Source organism: Staurois parvus, unplaced genomic scaffold (assembly GCF_062004578.1).
Source record: "Staurois parvus isolate SC_StPar_1 unplaced genomic scaffold, SC_StPar_1.0 ptg003068l, whole genome shotgun sequence".
NCBI lineage: Eukaryota > Metazoa > Chordata > Amphibia > Anura > Ranidae > Staurois > Staurois parvus.
The window spans coordinates 28,769-50,757 of NW_028320864.1; the positions used below are offsets into that span (position 1 = coordinate 28,769).

The 21,989-nt window shown below is 53.4% G+C and overlaps 1 protein-coding gene across 2 annotated transcripts in view; it reads left to right on the forward strand.

The window, feature by feature from the left end:
* The window catches only part of TRIM46 (tripartite motif containing 46), a 33,739-nt gene extending 23,866 nt beyond the window's left edge, over positions 1 to 9,873 (forward strand). The window contains exons 8-10 of one of the 2 annotated variants that reach the window (XM_089667166.1): positions 2,326 to 2,625; positions 5,740 to 6,037; positions 8,727 to 9,873. In XM_089667166.1, coding sequence (XP_089523292.1) covers positions 2,326 to 2,625; positions 5,740 to 6,037; positions 8,727 to 9,105 — 977 coding nt within the window. In that variant the 3' untranslated portion in view covers positions 9,106 to 9,873. Of the gene's footprint in view, positions 1 to 2,325; positions 2,630 to 5,739; positions 6,038 to 8,726 lie in introns of both variants that reach the window. The other variant, XM_089667167.1, reaches the window with a different exon arrangement.
* The last annotated feature ends 12,116 nt before the right edge of the window (positions 9,874 to 21,989 follow it).

Genomic DNA, 21,989 nt, shown 5'->3' on the forward strand with positions numbered 1-21,989 from the left:
TCTCAGATGTTCATCTCTCCTCATCTCAGATGTTCTCCTCTCCTCATCTCAGATGTTCTCCTCTCCTCATCTCAGATGTTCTCCTCTCCTCATCTCAGATGCTCTCCTCTCCTCATCTCAGATGCTCTCCTCTCCTCATCTCCTATGTTCTCCTCTTCTCATCTCAGATGCTCTCCTTTCCTCATCTCAGATGCTCTCCTCTCCTCATTTCAGATGCTCTCCTCTCCTCATCTCCTATGTTCTCCTCTCCTCATCTCAGATGCTCTCCTCTCCTCATCTCCTATGTTCTCCTCTTCTCATCTCAGATGCTCTCCTCATCTCCTATGTTCTCCTCTTCTCATCTCAGATGCTCTCCTCATCTCCTATGTTCTCCTCTACTTATCTCAGATGCTCTCCTCTCCTCATCTCAGATGCTCTCCTCTCCTCATCTCCTATGTTCTCCTCTCCTCATCTCAGATGCTCTCCTCTCCTCATCTCCTATGTTCTCCTCTTCTCATCTCAGATGCTCTCCTCATCTCTTATGTTCTCCTCTCCTCATCTCAGATGCTCTCCTCTCCTCATCTCCTATGTTCTCCTCTTCTCCTATGTTCTCCTCTTCTCATCTCAGATGCTCTCCTCATCTCCTATGTTCTCCTCTCCTCATCTCAGATGCTCTCCTCATCTCCTATGTTCTCCTCTCCTCATCTCAGATGCTCTCCTCTCCTCATCTCCTATGTTCTCCTCTTCTCATCTCAGATGCTCTCCTCATCTCCTATGTTCTCCTCTCCTCATCTCAGATGCTCTCCTCTCCTCATCTCCTATGTTCTCCTCTCCTCATCTCAGATGCTCTCCTCATCTCCTATGTTCTCCTCTCCTCATCTCAGATGTTCTCCTCTCCTCATCTCAGATGCTCTCCTCATCTCAGATGCTCTCCTCTCCTCATCTCAGATGCTCTCCTCATCTCCTATGTTCTCCTCTACTTATCTCAGATGCTCTCCTCTCCTCATCTCAGATGCTCTCCTCTCCTCATCTCCTATGTTCTCCTCTCCTCATCTCAGATGTTCTCCTCTCCTCATCTCCTATGTTCTCCTCTTCTCATCTCAGATGCTCTCCTCATCTCCTATGTTCTGCTCTCCTCATCTCAGATGCTCTCCTCTCCTCATCTCCTATGTTCTCCTCTTCTCATCTCAGATGCTCTCCTCATCTCCTATGTTCTCCTCTACTTATCTCAGATGCTCTCCTCTCCTCATCTCAGATGCTCTCCTCTCCTCATCTCAGATGCTCTCCTCTCCTCATCTCCTATGTTCTCCTCTCCTCATCTCAGATGCTCTCCTCTCCTCATCTCCTATGTTCTCCTCTTCTCATCTCAGATGCTCTCCTCATCTCCTATGTTCTCCTCTCCTCATCTCAGATGCTCTCCTCTCCTCATCTCCTATGTTCTCCTCTTCTCATCTCAGATGCTCTCCTCATCTCCTATGTTCTCCTCTTCTCATCTCAGATGCTCTCCTCATCTCCTATGTTCTCCTCTCCTCATCTCAGATGCTCTCCTCTCCTCATCTCCTATGTTCTCCTCTCCTCATCTCAGATGCTCTCCTCATCTCCTATGTTCTCCTCTCCTCATCTCAGATGCTCTCCTCATCTCCTATGTTCTCCTCTCCTCATCTCAGATGTTCTCCTCTCCTCATCTCAGATGCTCTCCTCATCTCAGATGCTCTCCTCTTCTCATCTCAGATGCTCTCCTCTCCTCATCTCAGATGCTCTCCTCATCTCCTATGTTCTCCTCTCTTCATCTCAGATGCTCTCCTCTCCTCATCTCAGATGCTCTCCTCTTCTCATCTCAGATGCTCTCCTCTCCTCATCTCAGATGCTCTCCTCATCTCAGATGCTCTCCTCTCCTCATCTCAGATGCTCTCCTCTCCTCATCTCAGATGCTCTCCTCATCTCAGATGCTCTCCTCATCTCAGATGCTCTCCTCTCCTCATCTCAGATGCTCTCCTCATCTCCTATGTTCTCTCCCCATCTCAGATGCTCTCCTCATCTCCTATGTTCTCTCCTTTTCTCCTGTGTTCTGCTCTCCCCATCCGCTGATCCCCCTCTCCTCATCTCCTGCATCTTCCGGTCCTCATCTCCTCTATCACCCTGGCTTCCTCTTGACTCTCCAGGCTCCTTGGACTGACTCTCTGCCTGCATCCTTCTGCTCGTTCTCTGATCTGGGATCTGCAGTAACGAGGACTCTCTCCCTCTCTCAGCATGGACTTCTCCCTCTCTTCTTCCCACTTTGCTCGCTCCTCCTCCATTCACCTTCCTGTCCATCCTCTCTTACTGTTCTCCTTCCTCCCCCTCCAGCTCCAGATGCTCCCGTTATCGACACCCAGCGTACGTACGCCTATGACCAGATCTACCTGAGCTGGCGCCTCCCCCAGGACTCGGCCCCCGCCTGGCACTACACGGTGGAGTATCGCAAAACCGACCCCAAACACAAGACCCTCAAGCTGTGGCAACGGCGGGAGGAGATCTGGGGCCTGAGCACCGTCTTAGAGGGGCCCGACATTGACAGCGTGTATGTGCTGAGGGTGCGAGGCTACAACAAGGCCGGATACGGGGAATACAGCGAGGACATCTACCTGCACACTCCACCCGCTCCAGGTACAGCTCACCCACTCCAGGTACAGCTCACCCGCTCCAGGTACAGCTCACTCGCTCCAGGTACAGCTCACCCGCTCCAGGTACAGCTCACTCGCTCCAGGTACAGCTCACCCGCTCCAGGTACAGCTCACCTGCTCCAGGTACAGCTCACCTGCTCTAGGTACAGCTCACCCGCTCCAGGTACAGCTCACCCGCTCTGAGGCACCTCATTCTCTGTTAATCAGAGAGGAGACTGAGGTCATGTCCAGAGTGATCTGTCCCGGGGTATGGCCAGAGTCCCACCATCTCTGAGCTCCACACACAGGAGACACCCGAGGGAACTCAGGAACTCTTCAGGATGAATTGTCTGCAGAAAGATCACAAAACGTTGTTTTCTAAGCCTAACCTACCTCTAACCTGAACCCCAACCTACCTCTAACCCAACCCACCTCTAACCTGAACCCCAACCTACCTCTAACCTGAACCCCAACCTACCTCTAACCCAACCCACCTCTAACCTGAACCCCAACCTACCTCTAACCCAACCTCAACCTACCTCTAACCTGAACCCCAACCTACCTCTAACCCAGCCCCAACCTACCTCTAACCTGGACCCCAACCTACCTCTAACTCAACACCAACCTACCTCTAACCTGAACCCCAACCCACCTCTAACCCAACCCCAACCTACCTCTAACCCAACCTCAACCTACCTCTAACCCAACCTCAACCTACCTCTAACCTGAACCCCAACCTACCTCTAACCCAACCCCAACCTACCTCTAACCCAACCTCAACCTACCTCTAACCTGAACCCCAACCCACCTCTAACCCAACCCCAACCCACCTCTAACCCAACCTACCTCTAACCCAACCTCAACCTACCTCTAACCCAACCTCAACCTACCTCTAACCTGAACCCCAACCTACCTCTAACCCAACCTCAACCTACCTCTAACCTGAACCCCAACCTACCTCTAACCCAACCTCAACCTACCTCTAACCTCAACCCCAACCTACCTCTAACCCAACCTCAACCTACCTCTAACCTGAACCCCAACCTACCTCTAACCCAACCTCAACCTACCTCTAACCTGAACCCCAACCTACCTCTAACCCAACCCCAACCTACCTCTAACCCAACACCAACCTACCTCTAACCCAACCCCAACCTACCTCTAACCTGAACCCCAACCTACCTCTAACCCAACCCCAACCTACCTCTAACCTGAACCCCAACCTACCTCTAACCCAACCCCAACCTACCTCTAACCTGAACCCCAACCTACCTCTAACCCAACCTCAACCTACCTCTAACCTGAACCCCAACCTACCTCTAACCCAACCCCAACCTACCTCTAACCCAACACCAACCTACCTCTAACCCAACCCCAACCTACCTCTAACCTGAACCCCAACCTACCTCTAACCTGAACCCCAACCTACCTCTAACCCAACCCCAACCTACCTCTAACCCAACCCCAACCAACCTCTAACCAAACCCCAACCTACCTCTAACCTGAACCCCAACCTACCTCTAACCTGAACCCCAACCTACCTCTAACCCAACCCCAACCTACCTCTAACCCAACCCCAACCTACCTCTAACCCAACCTCAACCTACCTCTAACCTGAACCCCAACCTACCTCTAACCCAACCCCAACCTACCTCTAACCCAACCCCAACCTACCACTAACCCAACCTTCCTCTAACCCAACACCAACCTACCTCAACCCAACCTACCTCTAACCCAACACCACCCTACCTCTAACCTGAACCCCAACCTACCTCTAACCCAACCTCAACCTACCTCTAACCTGAACCCCAACCTTCCTCTAACCCAACCTCAACCTACCTCTAACCCAACCCCAACCTACCACTAACCCAACCCCAACCTACCACTAACCCAACCTACCTCTAACCCAACACCAACCTACCTCAACCCGACCTACCTCTAACCTAACACCACCCTACCTCTAACCTGAACCCCAACCTACATCTAACCTGAACGCCAAACTACCTCTAACCCAACACCTACCTACCTCTAACCCAACCCCAACCTACCACTAACCCAACACCAACCTACCTCAACCCAACCTCAACCTACCTCTAACCCAACCTACCTCTAACCCAACCTCAACCTACCTCTAACCTGAACCCCAACCTACCTCTAACCCAACACCAACCTACCTCTAACCCTACCCCAACCTACCTCTAACCTGAACCCTAACCTACCTCTAACCCAACACCAACCTACCTCTAACCCAACCCCAACCTACCTCTAACCCAACCTCAACCTACCTCTAACCTGAACCCCAACCTACCAATAACCCAACCTCAACCTACCTCTAACCCAACACCAACCTACCTCTAACCAAACCCCAAACTACCTCTAACCCAACACCAACCTACCTCTAACACAACCCCAACCTACCAATAAACCAACCTCAACCTACCTCTAACCTGAACCCCAACCTACCAATAACCCAACCTCAACCTACCTCTAACCCAACCTACCTCTAACCCAACACCAACCTACCTCTAACCTGAACCCCAACCTACCTCAAACCTGGACCCCAACCTACCTCTAACCTGGACCCCAACCTACCTCTAACTCAACACCAACCTACCTCTAACCTGGACCCCAACCTACCTCTAACCCAACACCAACCTACCTCTAACCTGAACCCCAACCTACCTCAAACCTGGACCCCAACCTACCTCTAACCTGGACCCCAACCTACCTCTAACCCAACACCAACCTACCTCTAACCTGGACCCCAACCTACCTCTAACCCAACACCAACCTACCTCTAACCCAACACCAACCTACCTGTCATATATAGATCAGTGTATATATAGGTGGCTGTAGGTATGTCGGCAGGCGGGAGTGTTGGGTATATAGATGTATCCATGGTATATGAGCCATATCTCTGCCGGTAGGTCGCACTCCTATGGGGGCCGATTGTTACAAATATTGTGGATTTGTGGCTGATGGTCCCTGATGGTCCTCCTCCCTGCCGGACACCATGCAGGGTCTGTTTGCTGGATGCCTTGCAGTCTCTAATGAAGTGAAGCCTCCACAATGCGAGGTCCTAACTGTGGGGGCCCCGCGCTCTTCTCTCTCTCCGCAGTGCTGAACTTCTTCCTGGACAGCAGCTGCGGCTTCCCGCGGGACCGCCTGGTGGTCAGTAAGGATCGGAGGGCGGTGCGCAGCGTCCCGGGGGTCCCCATGCTGTTCGCCGCCGAGCGCCTGATGACCAGCTGCCACGTCTCCATGGAGTTGGTGCTCGGGGACGTCGCCATCACTCAGGGCCGCTACTACTGGGAGTGCACCGTGGACCCCAGCTCCTACGTGGTGAAGGTGGGCGTCGGCCAGGAGAGCAAATTACAGGAATTATTCCAAATGCCGCAAGACGTGGTGAGCCCGAGGTGAGAGCCCCACCCCCATCCCTAGAGGAGCCAAACACCCCCATCCCTAGAGGAGCCAAACACCCCCCCATCACTAGAGGTGCCAACCCCACCCCCATCACTAGAGGAGCCAAACACCCCCATCACTAGAGGTGCCAACCCCACCCCCATCACTAGAGGAGCCAAACACCCCCATCCCTAGAGGAGCCAACCCCAACTCCATCACTAGAGGAGCCAAACACCCCCATCACTAGAGGTGCCAACCCCACCCCCATCACTAGAGGAGCCAAACACCCCCATCCCTAGAGGAGCCAACCCCAACTCCATCACTAGAGGTGCCAAACACCCCCATCACTAGAGGAACCAAACACCCCCCCATCACTAGAGATGCCAACCCCACCCCCATCACTAGAGGAGCCAAACACCCCCCCATCACTAGAGGTGCCAACCCCACCCCCATCACTAGAGGTGCCAACCCCACCCCCATCACTAGAGGTGCCAACCCCACCCCCATCACTAGAGGTGCCAACCCCACCCCCATCACTAGAGGAGCCAAACACCCCCATCACTAGAGGTGCCAACCCCACCCCCATCACTAGAGGAGCCAAACACCCCCATCCCTAGAGGAGCCAACCCCACCTCCATCCCTAGAGGAGCCAAACACCCCCATCACTAGAGGAGCCAAACACCCCCCCATCACTAGAGGTGCCAACCCCACCCCCATCCCTAGAGGAGCCAACCCCACCCCATCACTAGAGGAGCCAACCCCACCCCCATCCCTAGAGGAGCCAACCCCACCCCATCCCTAGAGGAGCCAACCCCACCCCCATCACTAGAGGAGCCAAACACCCCCCCATCACTAGAGGAGCCAATCCCACCCCCATCCCTAGAGGAGCCAATCCCACCCCCATCCCTAGAGGAGCCAACCCCACCCCCATCACTAGAGGAGCCAACCCCACCCCCATCACTAAAGGAGCCAACCCCACCCCCATCACTAGAGGAGCCAAACACCCCCCCATCACTAGAGGTGCCAACCCCACCCCCATCACTAGAGGAGCCAATCACATACTACCCCCATCCCTAGAGGAGCCAACCCCACCCCCATCCCTAGAGGACCCAACCCCACCCCCATCACTAGAGGAGCCAAACACCCCCATCCCTAGAGGAGCCAACCCCACCCCCATCACTAGAGGAGCCAAACACCCCCCCATCACTAGAGGAGTCAATCCCACCCCCATCCCTAGAGGAGCCAACCCCACCCATATCACTAGAGGAGCCAATCCCACCCCCATCACTAGAGGAGCCAACCCCACCCCCATCCCTAGAGGAGCCACCCCCACCCCCATCCCTAGAGGAGCCAACCCCACCCCCATCACTAGAGGAGCCAACCCCACCCCCATCCCTAGAGGAGCCAATCCCACCCCCATCACTAGAGGAGCCAATCCCACCCCCATCACTAGAGGAGCCAAACAACCCCATCACTAGAGGAGCAAAACACCCCCCCCCCCCATCCCTAGAGGAGCCAACCCCACCCCATCACTGGAGGAGCCAATTACATTCCACCCCCATCACTAGAGGAGCCAACCCCACCCCCATCCCTAGAGGAGCCAACCCCACCCCCATCACTAGAGGAGCCAATCACATTCCACCCCCATCACTAGAGGAGCCAATCACATTCCACCCCCATCACTAGAGGAGCCAACCCCACCCCCATCACTAGAGGAGCCAACCCCACCCCCATCACTAGAGGAGCCAACCCCACCCCATCCCTAGAGGAGCCAACCCCACCCCCATCCCTAGAGGAGCCAATCACATTCCACCCCCATCACTAGAGGAGCCAACCCCGTCCCCATCACTAGAGGAGCCAATCATATTCTACCCCCATCACTAGAGGAGCCAACCCCACCCCCATCACTAGAGGAGCCAATCACATTCCACCCCCATCACTAGAGGAGCCAATCATATTCCACCATTATCAGGGGTTCCCACCATCCCTGTGCCGAGTTCCGGGTCTGTACACCATGATTTATAGATGTATTGATCGGTGTGGATGATGTATTGATCGGTTTATATGACGTATTGATCGGTGTGGATGATGTATTGATCGGTATGGATGATGTATTGATCGGTATGGAGGATGTATTGATCGGTATAGATGATATATTGATTGGTATGGATGATGTATTGATCGGTATGGAGGATGTATTGGATTGTGGATGATGTATTGATCGGTGTGGATGATGTATTGATCGGTGTGGATGATGTATTGATCGGTGTGGATGATATATTGATTGGTATGGATGATGTATTGATCGGTATGGAGGATGTATTGATTGGTATAGATGATATATTGATTGGTATGGATGATGTATTGATCGGTATAGATGATATATTGATTGGTATAGATGATATATTGATTGGTATGGATGATGTATTGATCGGTATGGAGGATGTATTGGTCGGTGTGGATGATGTATTGATCGGTGTGGATGATGTATTGATCGGTGTGGATGATATATTGATTGGTATGGATGATATATTGATCGGTATGGATGATGTATTGATTGGTATGGATGATGTATTGATCGGTATGGAGGATGTATTAATTGGTGTGGAGGATGTATTGATCGGTATAGATGATATATTGATCGGTGAGTCATGGCGTATAGGGTGATTGATTATTTTCTCCCTCTCTCTCTCTCTCTGGCAGCCGCTATGACCCGGACAGCGGACACGACTCCGGAGCAGAAGATGCCACAATGGACGTATCTCCATCCTTCTGCTTCCTGACGATCGGCATGGGCAAGATTCTGCAGCCGCACGGCTCCCCGCCCACCTCCCGGGACCCCACTGGATGTACCATGCCCCTCCCCCCGCGCCTGGGCGTCTGCCTCGACTACGAGAAGGGCCGCGTGGGCTTCTTTGACGCCGTGTCCCACCGCGGCCTGTGGGAGGGCAGCGTGGACTGTTCGGGCCCCGTGTGCCCGGCCTTCTGCTTTATTGGCGGTGGGGCCCTCCAGCTGCAGGAACTGGTCTCCATTAAACACGAGCGCAAGGTGACGATAAGCGGCTTCAGCAAATCGGAGTGACTCCATAGAGGGAGAGGCCGAGTCACTGAGTTCCCTCTGGGGGGGCAACCTGCAGCCCTTTGTGCCCATCACACATAGCGGAAGACATGGCCGCCAGGGCGCCCGACCGCCAACACCCACCGGGGCGCGCTCTGCGGTTCAAGATCGGAATGACGCTACGACAGATGGACTAGGAAGGGTTCGATGTGCAACACATTGCATCATGGGAGCGCGTGTATTCATCGTCTTCGTCTATCTGCCCTTCTGTCCCCCTCAATCTGGGCTGGACCCACTGTGACCCCTCCCCCGGATCCCCAGTAACAGGGTTACACCCCTCCCCCGTCCGAGCGCCGTCCTTCATCGCCACCGATTTCTACGCACTTTTTAGTTGAGATAAAACGTTTTGTAGGGAACGTCTTCCCTTTTCTATGTGTATGTGTTCTGCACAGGATGACCATGACACACGCATGCGCACACACTCACACACACACGCACACACACGCATGCAGACCGCGAGCCCCGCCTGTGGCCCCCCTCGGCCGCTCCTCAGTGCTATGCATGTTCCCGTGTACAGAGGGAATAGCCAATCATGCATCTCTGCCTTCATCCTTCACTCCGCCCACCAGTGGAGGAGCACAATGACATCCCCTGAGGACACGAGGGGCTGAGATCCTCGGGGGCGGGGCTCCCTGCCATTCATCACCACTTATAGGTAGTACATTGCAGACGGTGACGGCTCTGTGTAGTAGATGGACAGATGATAATAAACAGCAATGTGGAGGATCTGCACCTGATTGGCTGGGTTTTTTTTGTATGTCTGGAGGGGGGAGGAGCTTCGATGTCCTGTAGGGGGAAGCAGAACTCGAGAGGCGCCTGTGCTGGGGAAGGAGGCAACAAAGGCAACAGCAGGAGGGGAGCTGTGATTGGTGGAACCAGTCAGGGGTCACCTGACAATAAGACCAGGGATCAGTATGACATAGAAAACCCTCATCCTTGGGCTCCTCAGTGTGGGGGAGGGGAAGCAAATCATTATTTATTCTCCGTATACAGATTCCTGCCACAAAAATCTCCTCTCAGCTCTGCCCACCAGAGGGCAGCAAATACCAAACCATGACTACCAGGAGAGAATGGTGTCTGCTGAGCCCCGCCTGGCTTCAATCCATGGATCTGCAACAGGCATGCGGCCAGTGAAGTCACAATCAAGCCACATCTCAGCTGCAGGTCAGTTAGATCAATAGATAAATAATAAATAGATCGATCCTCTTCCTCCTACAAAGTTACAATGTACAGTCTGATCACTGGGGGAGGGGGGACTGAGGAAATGCCTCCTCCTCCTTCTACAAAGTTACAATGTACAGTCTGATCACCGGGGGAGGGGACTGAGGAAATGACTCCTCCCCTTCTACAAAGTTACAATGTACAGTCTGATCACTGGGGGAGGGGGGACTGAGGAAATGCTCCTCCTTCTACAAAGTTACAATGTACAGTCTGATCACCGGGGGAGGGGACTGAGGAAATGCCTCCAACTCCTTCTACAAAGTTACAATGTACAGTCTGATCACTGGGGGAGGGGAGACTGAGGAAATGCCTCCTCCTCCTTCTACAAAGTTACAATGTACAGTCTGATCACTGGGGGAGGGGAGGGGAGACTGAGGAAATGCCTCCTCCTCCTTCTACAAAGTTACAATGTACAGTCTGATCACTGGGGGAGGGGAGACTGAGGAAATGCCTCCTCCTACAAAGTTACAGTGTACAGTCTGATCACTGGGGGAGGGGAGACTGAGGAAATGCCTCCTCCTACAAAGTTACAATGTACATTCTGATCACTGGGGGAGGGGAGACTGAGGAAATGACTCCTCCCCTTCTACAAAGTTACAATGTACAGTCTGATCACTGGGGGAGGGGGGACTGAGGAAATGCTCCTCCTTCTACAAAGTTACAATGTACAGTCTGATCACCGGGGGAGGGGACTGAGGAAATGCCTCCAACTCCTTCTACAAAGTTACAATGTACAGTCTGATCACTGGGGGAGGGGAGACTGAGGAAATGCCTCCTCCTCCTTCTACAAAGTTACAATGTACAGTCTGATCACTGGGGGAGGGGAGGGGAGACTGAGGAAATGCCTCCTCCTCCTTCTACAAAGTTACAATGTACAGTCTGATCACTGGGGGAGGGGAGACTGAGGAAATGCCTCCTCCTACAAAGTTACAGTGTACAGTCTGATCACTGGGGGAGGGGAGACTGAGGAAATGCCTCCTCCTACAAAGTTACAATGTACATTCTGATCACTGGGGGAGGGGAGACTGAGGAAAACGGCTCCTCCTCCTTCAGCAGACTGATGACATCACCTCAGCACAGTCAGGGACTGAAGAATGATTGGGTTGCTGTATATTGGGGCGTGTCCGGGATTTGTCCCTGAAGGCGGGTGACAGGTCCTCTTTACTGCCCAGCAATTCAGAAAATTGGATTTTCAGCGATCAGAGATTACATTGTAACTTTTATTGATTGTTTCCTCGTATAATGTCACCGAATCACCTTTATACCGCGTCACCTCCCCCCCTGCGCCAAACTCCGCCCCCGATTACCCAACTCTGCTCATTGTGACACCCTCACCCCAGGAGCTGACAGTCTATAATGAGACCCTGACCCCAGGAGCTGACAGTCTACAGGGATAATGAGACCCTGACCCCAGGAGCTGACAGTCTACAGAGATAATGAGACCCTGACCCCAGGAGCTGACAGTCTACAGGGATAATGAGACCCTGACCCCAGGAGCTGACAGTCTACAGGGATAATGAGACCCTGACCCCAGGAGCTGACAGTCTACAGGGATAATGAGACCCTGACCCCAGGAGCTGACAGTCTAGGGGGGATAATGAGACCCTGACCCCAGGAGCTGACAGTCTACAGGGATAATGAGACCCCGACCCCAGGAGCTGACAGTCTATAATGAGACCCTGACCCCAGGAGCTGACAGTCTACAGGGATAATGAGACCCTGACCCCAGGAGCTGACAGTCTACAGGGATAATGAGACCCTGACCCCAGGAGCTGACAGTCTACAGGGATAATGAGACCCTGACCCCAGGAGCTGACAGTCTATAATGAGACCCTGACCCCAGGAGCTGACAGTCTACAGGGATAATGAGACCCTGACCCCAGGAGCTGACAGTCTATAATGAGACCCTGACCCCAGGAGCTGACAGTCTAGGGGGGATAATGAGACCCTGACCCCAGGAGCTGACAGTCTATAATGAGACCCTGACCCCAGGAGCTGACAGTCTATAATGAGACCCTGACCCCAGGAGCTGACAGTCTATGAGACCCTGACCCCAGGAGCTGACAGTCTAGGGGGGATAATGAGACCCTGACCCCAGGAGCTGACAGTCTAGGGGGGATAATGAGACCCTGACCCCAGGAGTTGACAGTCTAGGGGGGATAATGAGACCCCAACCCCAGGAGCTGACAGTCTACAGGGATAATGAGACCCTAACCCCAGGAGCTGACAGTCTAGGGGGGATAATGAGACCCTGACCCCAGGAGCTGACAGTCTATAATGAGACCCTGACCCCAGGAGCTGACAGTCTATAATGAGACCCTGACCCCAGGAGCTGACAGTCTATAATGAGACCCTGACCCCAGGAGCTGACAGTCTATAATGAGACCCTGACCCCAGGAGCTGACAGTCTATAATGAGACCCTGACCCCAGGAGCTGACAGTCTAGGGGGGATAATGAGACCCTGACCCCAGGAGCTGACAGTCTAGGGGGGATAATGAGACCCCGACCCCAGGAGCTGACAGTCTATAATGAGACCCTGACCCCAGGAGCTGACAGTCTATAATGAGACCCTGACCCCAGGAGCTGACAGTCTAGAGTTGTCACCAGATAGAAATATAGAAGACGTATTTATGAAGAGGTGATGTAATAACGGGCACTCCCCTCCCCCACCTAGTTTGGCCACCTCTGGGTTCGGCCTCCATGGCCTCGTACTGAACTCGGCTCTCATTGATTGTCTATGAGGAGCGGCGACTCCCCGGAGTGGAAGTTTCGGAGTTCCGCGGGATCGTTGAACGGGTTTTTATAGCGTAAACAAAATATTTTATGCAAATTGGTTTCCAAGTAGAGCAGAAAGTTTCGGTTTCCTGGTTTGGCCTCCACCCATCACATGGAGGAATGGCGTGAAATCTGATGACAAATATTGAGAACGGCAGAGACGGGTCATGCAAGCTATTAACCCCGGCGCTGCCGCTGGGCAGCCAATCCCAGAGCAGACAGAGACACATCCAAAGAGTCCACAAGGAAAAGCTCCTGGGTATGTCCCCCGTCCTTCACATACATTGCAGATAGAACCTCTTCATACATGGACTGTGGTTCCTCCCGAAATAACGAGTGACCTACAGAATGTCTGTGGTAAAAGCAGCAGGTCACCCTGGTGGACGACACGGCCTCACCTGAGGTGCGGGGTCTAACCGGAGTCCACCAGAGCTCCTGATGGTGGGGATGGGTTTTTGCTGCGTGTTAGTACCAGGTCGCGGTCCTCAGGATCGCCCCACCAGGAGGAGAGCAGGCCGGGTTCTAGTAGCAGATGTAGCAGGTTGGGATCACAAGCGTAGTCAAGGAACGAGCCAAAGGTCGGTAACGAGTAGTAGTGGAGATAAGGACAGCTGCAAGTATGCGAAGGAGAAAGATATGGCCAATCACCTGGCAGAGACATGGCTGAAATAGGAAGTTCATGGGAGGAGCAAGGAGTTCAAGGGTCACCAGAAATAAGGCACAAGGCAGGATTGTCCAAGAAATCAGACAGGATGTTCTCCAGCACCTCAGGTGGCTCAGCAAGAAGAGCTACTAACAGAATCAGCCGAGGTCGGGGGTTCAGATCCCAACCCGGTGACCTTGTACCTTCCTATCTGGAGATCTTGTACCTTCCTGTCCGGAGACCTTGTATCCTCCTATCTGGAGACCTTGTATCCTCCTATCTGGAGACCTTGTACCTTCCTATCTGGAGACCTTGTACCTTCCTGTCTGGAGATCTTGTACCTTCCTGTCCGGAGACCTTGTATCCTCCTATCTGGAGATCTTGTACCTTCCTGTCCGGAGACCTTGTATCCTCCTATCTGGAGACCTTGTACCTTCCTATCTGGAGATCTTGTACCTTCCTGTCCGGAGACCTTGTATCCTCCTATCTGGAGACCTTGTACCTTCCTATCTGGAGACCTTGTATCTTCCTGTCCGGAGATCTTGTACCTTCCTGTCTGGAGACCTTGTATCCTCCTATCTGGAGACCTTGTACCTTCCTATCTGGAGACCTTGTATCCTCCTAACTGGAGACCTTGTACCTTCCTATCTGGAGATCTTGTACCTTCCTGTCCGGAGACCTTGTATCCTCCTATCTGGAGACCTTGTATCCTCCTATCTGGAGACCTTGTACCTTCCTATCTGGAGATCTTGTACCTTCCTGTCCGGAGACCTTGTATCCTCCTATCTGGAGACCTTGTACCTTCCTATCTGGAGACCTTGTATCTTCCTGTCCGGAGATCTTGTACCTTCCTGTCTGGAGACCTTGTATCCTCCTATCTGGAGACCTTGTATCCTCCTAACTGGAGACCTTGTATCTTCCTGTCTGGAGACCTTGTATCCTCCTATCTGGAGACCTTGTATCTTCCTATCTGGAGACCTTGTATCTTCCTAACTGGAGACCTTGTACCTTCCTATCCAGAGACCTTGTACCTTCCTGTCCGGAGACCTTGTATCATCCTATCCGGAGACCTTGTATCATCCTATCCGGAGACCTTGTACCTTCCTATCTGGAGACCTTGTACCTTCCTATCCGAAGACCTTGTACCTTCCTATCCGAAGACCTTGTACCTTCCTATGTGGAGACCTTGTACTTTCCTATCTGGAGACCTTGTAACTTCCTGTCCGGAGACCTTGTACCTTCCTGTCTGGTGACCTTGTACCTTCCTGTCCGGAGACCTTGTATCTTTCTGTCTCATGGTTTTGTATTTTTTTATCTGGTAACTTTGAATTGTCCTCTCTGGAGACTTTGCATCATCTTATCTAGTGACCTTCTGTCTTCCTATCAGGTGGCTTTTTATCTTTCTATCTGGAGACCTTGTATCCTCCTATCTGGAGACCTCATGGGAGGAGCAAGGAGTTCAAGGGTCACCAGAAATAAGGTACAAGGCAAGATTGTCCAAGGAATCAGACAGGACGTTCTCCAGCATCTCAGGTGGCTTAGCAAGATGAGCTACTGCCAGAATCAGCAGAAGTCGGGGGTTCAGATCCTGGCCAGGTGACCTTGTACTTTTCTATCTGGAGACCTTGTATCTTCCTATCTGGAGATCATGTATCTTCCTATCTGGAGACCTTGTATCTTCCTATCAGGAGACCTTGTACCTACCTATCTGGAGACCTTGTATCATCCTACCTGGAGACCTTGTATCTTCCTATCAGGAGACCTTGTACCTACCTATCTGGAGATCGTGTATCTTCCTACCTGGAGACCTTGTACCTTCCTATGTGGAGACCTTGTACCTACCTATCTGGAGACCTTGTATCCTCCTATTTATACTTTTCTATCTGGTGACCTTGTATCTTCCTATCTGGAGATCATGTATCATCCTACCTTGAGACCTTGTATCTTCCTATCTGGAGACCTTGTACCTACCTATCTGGAGACATTGTATCTTCCTATCTGGAGACCTTGTATCTTCCTATGTGGAGACCTTGTATCCTCCTATTTATACTTTTCTATCTGGTGACCTTGTACCTACCTATCTGGAGACCTTGTATCATCATACCTGGAGATCATGTACCTACCTATCTGGAGACCTTGTACCTACCTATCTGGAGGCCTTGTACCTTCCTATCTGGAGGCCTTGTACCTTCCTATCTGGAGGCCTTGTACCTTCCTATCTGGAGGCCTTGTACCTTCCTATCTGGAGGCCTTGTACCTACAGAAATGGAATAACACATTAAAAAGCCAATAAAATTCCTGGGCACAGAAGAACGTTCCGGCACCATAAACAGATGGTAAAGTTGATTGTTCCAGGCAGGTCCTGACGCATGGAGGAGGATGAGCTCTCAGCTGGGTCTCCTGGTCTCCAGAAGTCATATTCGCAGTCTGCTGGCCGTCAGGTTCTTTCATCAAAGAGAACCCCAAAATGGGGAACTCATGATGGGGCCCTCCTTTGTGGCGGGTGGGCGGGGTCAATGGCAGCTCAACGTCTGGGATAAGAGAATAGATGGACTTTTTCGAATGACTTCTTTTTGGATATCAGCTTTATATGGAAATGTTGGGACTTCCGAGAGATGGGGCAATGGGGCAATGGGGGATGGGTACGACCACCATCGGCGGTTCAGGAGGGGGGCCAACAATTTAGGTGTGCTGTAACCCGCAACTCTCTGCTCCGTGTTAGGCTGGGGGAGGGGAGGGTGGAAAAAAGTCAATTACAGGTTTGCAGCCTCTCACGGCTGACAGAGCAAACACAGTACATACCAACCACAGGCCGAGACACGAGATGCCAACCCAACCGCCACACTGCGTGACTCCACTAACCCCTCATCTGCCGCACTGATATCACTGTCCTCTGGAGCCCCCTCCTTGTAGGCTCAGCACTGATATCACTGTCCTGTGGAGCCCCCTCCTTGTAGGTCCAGCACTGATATCACTGTCCTCTGGAGCCCCCTCCTTGTAGGTCCAGCACTGATATCACTGTCCTCTGGAGCCAACTCCTTGTAGGCCCAGCACTGATATCACTGTCCTGTGGAGCCCCCTCCTTGTAGGCCCAGCACTGATATCACTGTCCTCTGGAGCCCCCTCCTTGTAGGCCCAGCACTGATATCACTGTCCTGTGGAGCCCCCTCCTTGTAGGCCCAGCACTGATATCACTGTCCTGTGGAGCCCCCCCCCCCTCCTTGGAGGTCCGGCACTGATCATACCGTCCTGTGGAGCCCCCTCCTTGTAGGTCCGGCACTGATCATACCGTCCTGTGGAGCCCCCTCCTTGTAGGTCCGGCACTGATCATAGTATACTGTAGAGCCCCCCTCCTTGTAGGCCCAGCACTGATCATACTGTCCTGTGGAGCCCCCCCCCCCCCCGTAGGTCCGGCACTGAAATCACTGTCCTGTGGAGCCCCCTCCTTGGAGGTCCTGCACTGATCATACTGTCTTGTGGAGCCCCCCCCCCCCCCTTGTAGGCCCAGCACTGATATCACTGTCCTGTGGAGCCCCCTCCTTGGAGGTCCTGCACTGATTATACCGTCCTGTGGAGCCCCCTCCTTGGAGGTCCAGCACTGATCATACCGTCCTGTGGAGCCCCCTCCTTGGAGGTCCAGCACTGATCATACTGTCCTGTGGAGCCCCCTCCTTGGAGGTCCAGCACTGATCATACCGTCCTGTGGAGCCCCCTCCTTGTAGGTCCAGCACTGATCATACCGTCCTGTGGAGCCCCCTCCTTGGAGGTCCTGCACTGATCATACCGTCCTGTGGAGCCCCCTCCTTGTAGGCCCAGCACTGATCATACTGTCCTGTGGAGCCCCCTCCTTGCAGGTCCGGCACTGATCATACTGTCCTGTGGAGCCCCCTCCTTGCAGGTCCAGCACTGATCATACCGTCCTGTAGAGCCCCCCTCCTTGGAGGTCCAGCACTGATCATACCGTCCTGTGGAGCCCCCTCCTTGGAGGTCCGGCACTGATCATAGTATACTGTGGAGCCCCCTCCTTGTAGGTCCGGCACTGATCATACTGTCCTGTGGAGCCCCCCTCCTTGTAGGCCCAGCACTGATCATACCGTCCTGTGGAACCCCCTCCTTGCAGGTCCAGCACTGATCATACCGTCCTGTGGAGCCCCCCCTTGGAGGCCCAGCACTGATATTTACATACAAATACTGGCATTGCTGAGCCCTGACACTCCCCCGGCTCACTTTAGCAGCTGGCACAGCACCGACATGCCAGGAATGTCTGTGTGATATGTCTGCACTGATATCACGCCATCGGGAGATAACCTCTGACCTCAGACATGTGATAGAACAGTGGGGGGGCCATCCGGTGGTCTTCTCTGCCGTCCCACAGAGCTCCCAGCTCAGGGGTCACCACCAGGAATATAGACGATCCATCCCGGGATTCTATATATATCACAGGGAGATCTTCATTGGACACGTTTCATAGGACGAGGCTGACTTCCTCAGGGGTCACCATCAGGTCCAGGAAAATAGACGATCCATCCCGGGATTCTATATATCACAGGGAGATCTTCATCCGACACGTTTCATAGGGCGAGGCTGACTTCCTCAGGGGTCACCATCAGGTCCAGGAAAATAGACGATCCATCCCGGGATTCTATATATCACAGGGAGATCTTCATTGGACACGTTTCATAGGACGAGGCTGACTTCCTCAGGTGTCACCATCAGGTCCAGGAATATAGATGATCCATCCCGGGATTCTATATATCACAGGGAGATCTGCATCCGACACGTTTCATAGGGCAAGGCTGACTTCCTCAGGGGTCACCATCAGGTCCAGGAAAATAGACGATCCATCTCGGGATTCTATATATCACAGGGAGATCTTCATCCGCCACGTTTCATAGGACGAGGCTGACTTCCTCAGGGGTCACCATCAGGTCCAGGAATATAGACGATCCATCCCGGGATTCTATATATCACAGGGAGATCTTCATCCGACACGTTTCATAGGGCGAGGCTGACTTCCTCAGGGGTCACCATCAGGTCCAGGAATATAGACGATCCATCCCGGGATTCTATATATCACAGGGAGATCTTCATCCGACACGTTTCATAGGACGAGGCTGACTTCCTCAGGGGTCACCATCAGGTCCAGGAATATAGACGATCCATCCCGGGATTCTATATATCACAGGGAGATCTTCATCCGACACGTTTCATAGGGCGAGGCTGACTTCCTCAGGGGTCACCATCAGGTCCAAGAAAATAGACGATCCATCCCGGGATTCTATATATTACAGGGAGATCTTCATCCGACACGTTTCATAGGGCGAGGCTGACTTCCTCAGGGGTCACCATCAGGTCCAAGAAAATAGACGATCCATCCCAGGATTCTATATATCACAGGGAGATCTTCATCCGACACGTTTCATAGGGCAAGGCTGACTTCCTCAGGGGTCACCATCAGGTCCAAGAAAATAGACGATCCATCCCGGGATTCTATATATCACAGGGAGATCTTCATCCGACACGTTTCATAGGGCAAGGCTGACTTCCTCAGGGGTCACCATCAGGTCCAGGAAAATAGACGATCCATCCCGGGATTCTATATATCACAGGGAGATCTTCATCCGACACGTTTCATAGGGCGAGGCTGACTTCCTCAGGGGTCGCCATCAGGTCCAGGAAAATAGACGATCCATCCCAGGATTCTATATATCACAGGGAGATCTTCATCTGACACGTTTCATAGGGCGAGGCTGACTTCCTCAGGGGTCACCATCAGGTCCAGGAATATAGATGATCCATCCCGGGATTCTATATATCACAGGGAGATCTTCATCTGACACGTTTCATAGGGCGAGGCTGACTTCCTCAGGGGTCACCATCAGTTCCAGGAATATAGATGATCCATCCCAGGATTCTATATATCACAGGGAGATCTTCATCTGACACGTTTCATAGGGCGAGGCTGACTTCCTCAGGGGTCACCATCAGGTCCAAGAAAATAGACGATCCATCCCGGGATTCTATATATTACAGGGAGATCTTCATCCGACACGTTTCATAGGGCGAGGCTGACTTCCTCAGGGGTCACCATCAGGTCCAGGAATATAGATGATCCATCCCGGGATTCTATATATCACAGGGAGATCTTCAACTGACACGTTTCATAGGGCGAGGCTGACTTCCTCAGGGGTCACCATCAGGTCCAGGACATACATAGACTGGTAAATGATCGATCAATCATCTATAGTAACATTGTGCCCAAGGAAAGCCCCTTCTGGTGGTTATCCACTATGGAGATGTATGGGAATCCCATCCTCCGACCTCCCTGTACATCCTCCCTTTGCTCTTCGCTCCCGCACATGTTGGTGCTCCCAGAAAACTGACGAATGGACTGTGATTGGTTGTTATGAGTGACAGCCTGGAGGTGGGGGCAGGGGGGTCCCAGGTGAATGATTGGTTGTTATGGGTGACGGCCCAAAGGTGGGGGCAGGGGGATCCCAGGTGAATGATTGGTTGTTATGGGTGACGGCCCGGAGGTGGGGGCGGGGTGATCCCAGGTGAATGATTGGTTGTTATGGGTGACGGCCCGGAGGTGGCGGCGGGGTGATCCCAGGTGAATGATTGGTTGTTATGGGTGACGGCCCTGAGGTGGGGGCGGGGTGATCCCAGGTGAATGATTATTTGTTATGGGTGACGGCCCGGAGGTGGGGGCGGGGTGATCCCAGGTGAATGATTGGTTGTTATGGGTGACGGCCCGGAGGTGGGGGCGGGGTGATCCCAGGTGAGTGATTGGTTGTTATGGGTGACGGCCCGGAGGTGGGGGCGTGGTGATCCCAGGTGAATGATTGGTTGTTATGGGTGACGGCCCTGAGGTGGGGGCGGGGTGATCCCAGGTGAATGATTGGTTGTTATGGGTGACGGCCCGGAGGTGGGGGCGGGGGGATCCCAGGTGAATGATTGGTTGTTATGGGTGATGGCCTAAAGGTGGGGGCAGGGGGGTCCCAGGTGAATGATTGGTTGTTATGGATGATGGCCCAGAGGTGGGGGCGGGGGGGGGTCCCAGGTGAATGATTGGTTGTTATGGATGATGGCCCAGAGGTGGGGGCGGGGGGATCCCAGGTGAATGATTGGTTGTTATGGGTGACGGCTCTGAGGTGGGGGCGGGGGGATCCCAGGTGAATGATTGGTTGTTATGGGTGATGACCCGGAGGTGGGGGCGGGGGGATCCCAGGTGAATGATTGGTTGTTATGGGTGACGGCCCTGAGGTGGGGGCGGGGGGGTCCCAGGTGAATGATTGGTTGTTATGGGTGACGGCCCGGAGGTGGGGGCGGGGGGGTCCCAGGTGAGTGATTGGTTGTTATGGGTGACGGCCCTGAGGTGGGGGCGGGGGGGTCCCAGGTGAATGATTGGTTGTTATGGGTGATGACCCGGAGGTGGGGGCGGGGGGGTCCCAGGTGAATGATTGGTTGTTATGGGTGACGGCTCTGAGGTGGGGGCGGGGGGGTCCCAGGTGAGTGATTGGTTGTTATGGGTGACGGCCTGGAGGTGGGGGCGGGGAGGTCCCAGGTGAATGATTGGTTGTTATGGGTGACGGCCTTGAGGTGGGGGCGGGGTGATCCCAGGTGAACGATTGGTTGTTATGGGTGACGGCCCGGAGGTGGGGGCGGGGAGGTCCCAGGTGAATGATTGGTTGTTATGGGTGATGGCCTTGAGGTGGGGGCGGAGTGATCCCAGGTGAATGATTGGTTGTTATGGGTGACGGCCCGGAGGTGGGGGCGGGGAGGTCCCAGGTGAATGATTGGTTGTTATGGGTGACGGGCCTGAGGTGGGGGCGGGGTGATCCCAGGTGAATGATTGGTTGTTATGGGTGACGGCCCGGAGGTGGGGGCGGGGAGGTCCCAGGTGAATGATTGGTTGTTATGGGTGACGGCCCTGAGGTGGGGGCGGGGGGGTCACAGGTGAATGATTGGTTGTTATGGGTGACGGCCCGGAGGTGGAGGCGGGGGGGTCCCAGGTGAATGATTGGTTGTTATGGGTGACGGCCCGGAGGTGGGGGCGGGGTGATCCCAGGTGAATGATTGGTTGTTATGGGTGACGGCCCTGAGGTGGGGGCGGGGGGGGTCACAGGTGAATGATTGGTTGTTATGGGTGACGGCCCTGAAGTGGGGGCGGGGGGGTCCCAGGTGAATGATTGGTTGTTATGGGTG